The sequence below is a fragment of the Chanos chanos genome, chromosome 16 (assembly GCF_902362185.1).
Source record: "Chanos chanos chromosome 16, fChaCha1.1, whole genome shotgun sequence".
Classification (NCBI taxonomy): domain Eukaryota; kingdom Metazoa; phylum Chordata; class Actinopteri; order Gonorynchiformes; family Chanidae; genus Chanos; species Chanos chanos.
This window is the reverse complement of record NC_044510.1, coordinates 5673069-5681183: the sequence shown is the minus strand read 5'-3', so window position 1 is coordinate 5681183 and position 8115 is coordinate 5673069. Positions and strand designations below refer to the sequence as shown.

At 38.4% G+C, this 8115-nt stretch overlaps 1 protein-coding gene across 1 annotated transcript; it reads left to right on the top strand.

The window, feature by feature from the left end:
* Positions 1 to 679: 679 nt before the first annotated feature.
* LOC115829747 (GTPase IMAP family member 4-like) lies at positions 680 to 1855 on the top strand. The gene has a single exon (XM_030793915.1). It carries the CDS (start codon positions 680 to 682, stop codon positions 1853 to 1855), a length of 1176 nt encoding a protein of 391 aa, XP_030649775.1.
* The last annotated feature ends 6260 nt before the right edge of the window (positions 1856 to 8115 follow it).

Here is an 8115-nt window from a genome sequence, read left to right as displayed (position 1 = left end):
GAAAGTTTGTGCTAGTTTATGTGGTCTGTATCAAAGTTTAAACAAGTAATGATCACACTTAACACAAAGTTTAAACAATTAACGATCACACTTAACTCAAATTTAAAAATACTCTTTTTTTAAAAAATATATTTAAATTAATATATTTAGATATTTATATTGATACATTTCAGAATAAATTCTTAATAATAAAGTGCTTCTTGTTATTAACTCATAAAAAATAGGAAATGTCTATAACTGTCCTCATTGACCAGTGAGGATGTAGTTACAGAGCTTGATTTGACCTCATATTCTATACAGACATTTGCCATGGGTTACTGCACTCCTGAATGACAATAACAATTTTTCCTAATCATTTTTTTAACTAAAGTTTGATTTCAGCATAGTTTTCCATCTTCCTTTATAGTTATGAATCACATTGTCTCCTGTGATTGTGTTTAATTTTATGAACTGTCAGCCCTCATTTCCGGGGTGGGGGTGGTGGTGATGGTGGTGGTGGTGTTTGTGGGGGGGGGGGGGGGGGGGGGGGGTGCTCATCATTACCTTCTGTGTAAGTGAGTTAAGAATAATGAAGTCCAGATATTGCATCACAGTCTCCAATAGTAACCCTCTTTCTCACTTATCTTTCCCACATCCCTACTCCACGTCCTATACCCACTGTTTGCTCAGAGTTCAAAAAATGGACCTACGCATTGTTCTGCTTGGGGTGGAGGGTTCAGGAAAAAGTGCATCTGGGAACACCATCCTGGGAGGCCAACATTTCCATGTCAAATCTAAATCAGATAGTGTGACTCAGAGGTGTACCACTGGTACAGGGTCTCTGTCTAAGTATAGGGTTTTGGTTGTGGAAACTCCTGGATGGAGTCAGACAGATACCACCGAGGATGAGATAGTTCAGGAGATGAACAAATGCATAGAGATCTCAAATCCTGGTCCCCATGCGTTTTTACTCACTGTGCCTATTGGTCGCTTCACTGGGGAACAGATCAAAATGGTTCAGAAAATTGAGGAGGTCTTTGGGAAAGAAGTCACCAGATATATGATTGTTCTGTTCACCCGTGGTGATGACCTAGATGACACAAGCATAGAATGTTATGTAGAAAATGCCCAGAGTGAACTGAAGAGTCTGATTGGCAAATGTGGAGGAAGATACCATGTATTTAACAACAGAGAGAAGAACAACCAGGAACAAGCGATTCATTTGCTGCAGATAATTGAGGCCATGGTGAAACAAAACAATAGCCAGTGCTACACAAAATCAGTGTATGACAATGCGCAAGATGAAAGCAGACAAAGACAGGCTCAGTCACAAAGGGTCAGAAAGACAGCTCCTAATCCACCAACTAAAAGAAATGCTCAAGGCCAGGAACACAGAAAACAGAGGGAAAAAACAGCAATGTCGCCAAACAAGCCAATGACTGAAGCTGAAGCAGAGAGGACACCTGCTGTAAGACAAAGTGCTGGAGAAGCAGAAGCCCTGAAAATACAACTGGAAGAGACTGAAGTACACTGGAGAACAAAACACATCGAGTTGCAGAGAGAAAGAGATGAATTACAGTATCAGCTGAAACTGGCAGAGCAAAAGTACCAGATGTTAAAACACGAAACTGATCTGGAAAGGGAACGTTTCATCGCGTCTCAGAACCTCAAAAATGAGAGCGAAGAATACAACCAGAGGGTGGAGAGATTTCAGCGAGAGCATCAAGAGGAAATGAACCAACTGGAAAACGATGCTGGTGCTGTCCGTCATGTCAAGCCAAAATCAAAACATAGGGGATGCATTCCTAAAGAGAGTAAACGATCAAACAACAGAGGAGGGGGACTTGGAGGTTACTTCAACTGTGTTATTTCTTAATTGTTCAGTCGATGGACTTTCTGATAACCTCTCATCGATTTGATATTTAACTGCATAAGCAGGGTGGGCAGCACAGTAGTCTATGTTAGTATATTTGGGTTGAGAAAATCCATTTACATGTATGTGCATTCAATATCTTTATAAAATAATTATTATAGCATTTTTATTCAGTTTTCTGTGTAATTTGTATTGTTTTAGTAAACTATTTGTTTTCATCCATAGTTTAGCTACAATGTAATATAATATTCCACTGATTGAATTCCATTCCAATCTTTTGTGTGGAAAGAATATTTACATAAAAATCCCTCTAGGGTATCCTAGAGGTTTACTTGATTTATCTGTCACAAAAAAGGGTAAAAAAGATGATGCCTCAAACACTGAGTTTAGTAAAGCTGTTTCTGGTGGTGATATTCCTTTTTAAAGTTTGTTTTAAATACTGTACATCAAATTAAACTGTGAAAGAATTCTGTTTGTCCCTCTGTGTGTGTGTGTCTGGGGGGGGGGGGGCAGTGCTGATAATATCAAGTTGCTTATCTGTAACTTTGCTTGAAGATCTTTTTTCCATTTCTATTCCCATGGTAAACAATAAAGCAAATAAAAGCACATTTAAATGATCATTATTGTCTTAAAAATAAGTGAACTATGCCAAGTGAGAGCTTGAGAATAAAAGTGAGCTATTGTTCTTGCTGTCCTGTCATTGATGTGGGCTTGTGATTAGGCGTTGTATACATAGTAAATATTACTGTATTATGTACAGTTGTGGAAGTAACCTTTGAAGTTGAGAATTTTCAAATACATAAGTTCATCCCCCCCTCCCCCCACCAAGGTATTCTGTAATTAACTTACCCACTGCATTGTGGAAGCTACTGTGAGGCTTTAAGCTAATTAAGCTAATTGTGTAGTTAAATAGTAAACATTGTGAAAGCTATGTGGTAAATGCATATATATATAATGAGAGAGAGAGAGAGAGAGAGAGCTTATATAGATAGATATATCATGTTTCAAAAGTACCACTGAACTTCAATATTTATTTCAACCTTCAGTTATAAGTTTAAATCAATTTTAAGCTGTTTAGAGTTAAAGGATATTGTGTGAACAAAAGGCATTCTTTCAACTGAAAAGTGACAACATGTCATTGACACATACAATCATGTGATGTCATTGCGTAATTATAGCATTTGTTGCCTCATTCACTAAAACAGGGCTGGCAACTCAGTGTTGTTTGAAGGTATGCACTGGGGTATGGAGTATGTGAGGTTTATTTACAAGAAACATCTGATAATGTAACGTAGTATAATGCTAACAGTATTTCAGGATTGACTGCAGAAATGTTCTGATATAGAAGATTTTGTTTCAGTGGTTATAAAAGGTATACACTCTGTAACGTTAAAATGAAAACAAAATTTATAAAATCCTCGTACACTGATTCCAAACACAGCAAAATATAAATAAGAGCACTTGGATGATGTGGTGGAAAAGACGCTGGCCCACTCCTGCTGAGACGCGGTTCCATATCTTGGTATTGGTGCTTCTGACACTGCTGGGCATTCCTACAGGCATAATTGGCAATCTGTGTGGGTTAGAAGCTGGCAGCAGTGAGCACACACACCCAGAGCAGGGGGTAGCCACATAGACTCAGCGCCTAGGGATGCAGTTGGGGGTTAGGTGCCTTGCTCAAGGGCACTTCAGTCGTGCATACTGAGGGAAGGGAAAGCGCTGTTCACTGAAGAAAAAAAAACACATGAACAGCGCTTTCCCCTCCCGCAGTATACGTGACTTAAGTGCCCTTGAGCAAGGCACCAAACCCCAACTTTTTATTTATATTTTTTTACCCGGTCTGTATTTGGAACCGGCCTTTATTTGCCCAAACAGGCAGCACCCCCAGTCACTATTTGAGACCCAACCACTATTTGAGAATCTACGGTATTCACATAAATGGCAAGGGTATAAAAATATACACTGGAATTACAAAGTTAGTTTGACAGTCTAACATTGGTGAACTGGAAACTCTACTGAGTTCAGTTTTAACACCTGTGCTATGAGACTACACACCCATTCAACCACTGAAAGTGAAAGCTGTTCAGCAGCTGAACTGTATGTTCTACAGAAACAATGTTGCACTGAAGTTCCAAGAAGTAACTGTGGGGCCTTGCAGAATTTTCTCTGTGGTGCTAAGGTCAGAAGAGACTTACATGTAGCCCACTCAAAACATGACTTTGTCCACTCTTACAACACCACCTTACTTACAAAACCTTTACCTTCACTCCTGAATGGATGGTCATTTTCACCTGGACATTTAAGGTCATTTACTGGTGTCATAATGTGAGAGCTGAGCAGTAAAACCAGAAAGCACTTGCTTTTTCTCTCAGATGTGGGCAAAAGGTATTTGTTATCTAAGGTCAGGGCCCTGTGTGGCTCGTGTATATCTTTGCCTGAGAAACTGTTTCCTTTGGTCAGTCTGTAACATCAAGACCGAGCCACGGCAACATCTTGTGTGCAAGGAGCGGCTTGTAAGGCGTGGCTCCTCTAGTCAGTTAGTAACATCTTGACTCAGTCTGGGTGCTACCAAAAACCATCTCTGCACCTTTTTATTATTTTAACATCAAAACGTTGATGCCCAACTTAACTAAACACAAAGGAAGAAAGGAAGAAAGACATAATATCCCAATATTAAGTCACTAGAACACTGGTAAAACTGTCTGGTAGATGATTAAAGTGCCTCTTCCTGTCCACAGTTTGAGAACTGAAAAACTGCATCTTGGCTACACAAAGTCTCCCAACTTTGCAGCAGGGATACAAGATTTGAATACCCACTCTTCCGCCCTTGCTGACTGTACGATATCCACCCCCTACAAGTGCTGACGAAGAGAACGATAGAAAAGAAATCAACACAATAACCCGATTATTTACAACTATTTACAAATTACGTTCGATGTGGACTCCCTAGTCCACATCATCACTAAAAAGTTTTTTCCACAGACACACTCTATTGACACGGCAGCAGGATTTTAGCAGGAGGTTCAGCCAGCAGTGCGCTCCATAGCCGTCGTCTTTTAAAATTCCCTCACACATTCTCCAGCCAATCGTGACCCACCAGCAATCTGATAGGAAAAATGGGGTGGGGAGTGAGAGGGAGAGATAGCGAGAGAGGGAGAGAGAGAGAGACCCCCAAACAGAAAACAAAAATACGTCCAAGGACGTAACATTCACATTCATGGTTGCATTAATTGTTTTAATCCTTTAATATTCACACAAATGGCAGAAGTATAAAAATATATAATACTTAAAAGGTTAGTTTGATAATGTAACATTGGTGAATTTGAAATTCTACTGAGTTCAGTTTTAACACATATGCTATGAGACTACATACCCATTCAATAATTGAAAGTGAAAGTTGTTCAGTAGCTGAACTGTTTGTTCTGCAGAGAAATTATTGCATTGAGGTTATTCCAAGAGCTAATTAAATTTAACTGAAAAACTTCATAGTGTCAGAAAGAGCTGCAGTCATACAAGGTGACTGTGAAAATATAGAACAACAGATGACATTCCTCACCTCATTTGTCAAAACAAGAAAACAGGTTGGACATGTTCATATAGTTTGAGAAGTCTCACAAAGGTTAGTATCTACATGACAAGCATGTTTCAAATGACCTGAAGTATAAAGTACTCCAAAAATAAATAAATAAATGAATTAAAGAAAGACATCACATCCCAATATTAAATCACTAGAATGCTGATAAAACTGTCTGGTAGATGATTAAAGTGCATCTTCCCTTCCACAGCATGAGAACTGCAAAACTGCATCTTGGCTACACAAAGTCTCCCAACTTTGCAGCAGGGATACAAGATTTGAATACCCGCTCTTCCTCCCTTGCTGACTGTGGCCAGAGGTCCAGGATAGGTGTAACCTCTCATTGGTTATTGGTTCTCATGCATAGTTGCATTAACTGTTTTAATCCTTTAATATTCACACAAATGGCAAGGTTATAAAAAGATATAGTATTTACAAGGTTAGTTTGACAATCTAACATTGGTGAACTGGAAATTTTACTGAGTTCAGTTTTAACACATATGCCATGAGACTACACACCCATTCAATAAGTGAAAGTGAAAGTTGTTCAGTAGCTGAACTGTTTGTTCTGCAGAGAAATTATTTCATTCAGGTTATTCCAAGAGGTAATTAAATTCAAATGAAAAACTTCATTGAGTCATGAAGAGCTGCAGTCATACAATGCAACTGTGAAAATATAGAACAACAGATGACATTCCTCACCTCATTTGTCAAAACAAGAAAACAGGTTGGACATGTTCATATAGTTTGAGAAGTCTCACAAAGGTTAGTATCTACATGACAAGCATGTTTCAAATGACCTGAAGTATAAAGTACTCCAAAAATAAATAAATAAACAAATAAAAGAAAGACATCACATCCCAATATTAAATCACTAGAATGCTGATAAAACTGTCTGGTAGATGATTAAAGTGCATCTTCCCTTCCACAGCATGAGAACTGCAAAACTGCATCCTGTCTACACAAAGTCTCCCAACTTTGCAGCAGGGATACAAGATTTGAATACCCGCTCTTCCTCCCTTGCTGACTGTGGCCAGAGGTCCAGGATAGGTGTAACCTCTCATTGGTAACTGGTTCTCATGCATAGTTACATTACTAGTTTTAATCCTTTAATATTCACACAAATGGCAAGGTTATAAAAATATACACAGTAATTATAAGGTTAGTTTGACAGTCTGACATTGGTGAACTGGAAATTCTAGTTCAGTTTTAACACGTATGCTATTAGACTACACATCCATTCAGTAACTGAAAGTGAAAGTTGTTCAGTAGCTGAACTGTTTGTTCTGCAGAGAAAGTATTGCATTGAGGTTATTCCAAGAGGTAATTAAATTCAACTGAAAAACTTCATTGTGTCAGAACCTGCTGTAGTCATACAAGGTGACTGTGAAAATACTGAACAGATGATATTCCTCACCTCATTTGTAAAAACAAGAAAATAGGTTGGACATGCTCCTATAGTTTGAGAAGCCTCACAAAGATTAGTATCTACATTACAATCATGTCTCAAATGACCTGAAGTATAAAGTACTCTAAAAAAAAAAAGAAAAAAGAAAAGAAAAGAAAAGAAAAGAAAAAGAAACATATCGTTTCCCAATATTTAAGTACACCGGTAAAACTGTCTGGTAGATATTTAAAGCGCATCTTCTTCCCACAATATGGGAACTACAAAATTTGACTTCATCCTGGCTATACACAAAGTTTCCAGACTTTGCATGAGGGATACATTTTGGATCCTCATTGTACTACCCTTGCTAACTGTAGCCAGAGGTCTTCAATAAGTGTGCCCAACCGGGATCCTCTCATTGGTTATCGTTGCTTAGTTACATAAATAGTTTGAATACTGTAACAATCACAAAAAAAGTGAGAGTATACGGATAAATAATCATCACTATATGAGGAGCATCTTTAAAACGACCACACTGAAAATATGGAGCGAACCACAAACAAGAGGGATATTCTCTCAAATTGAGAATGCTTGGAACTGAGTGAACTCAAAATTAATTCAATTTCCACTGTTTTGTTTGGACATTTCTTTCTGACGCCATACATGTTGGATTTAGGACAGAAACTATAATTTGAACCACTTTAAGGAATCAACCCTTTTGACATCATCAAGAAGATTATTAACAAGTGAAAAGCACATGACATTGCCAAATCCCAGTAAGAGGTCGACCAATATATTGGGTTTGCCAATATATCGGCCACTATCGGTCCTTTTTGACACTTATCGGCCCATATCGGTATCGGCCCCCGCATATCGGTTTTGCCAATATTGCAACTTGGTTCTCCTGAACTGGGATAACTGAAGTGTTATGTGATGTGTTAAAAAGGCTTAGCATAGAGAGTCTCCCTATATTCGTTTACCTATATATGCTTATTGGTTAATAGGAGACATGACTGATGTTCCATAACAATGACCCCGTCCCCTAGTTAGGTTGTTGTTGAGGGGAAGAGCTGAATTAGCTACGTATTGTCATTGTTTACAGGCATGTGTATGCATTCTTGAAACCTGTAAGTAGCCTTTTTTCACATTCTGTAAATATATGTAATATGCAGTAGTACCAGGATGCAATTGAATCGCTATTGTTGGACACATTTACAGGTGTACAAATGCGGGATCAGCCACATAAATAAATACCACAGATAACCAGCTACCAGCCGTAAGATGGCAACGCCTGTATTTCTA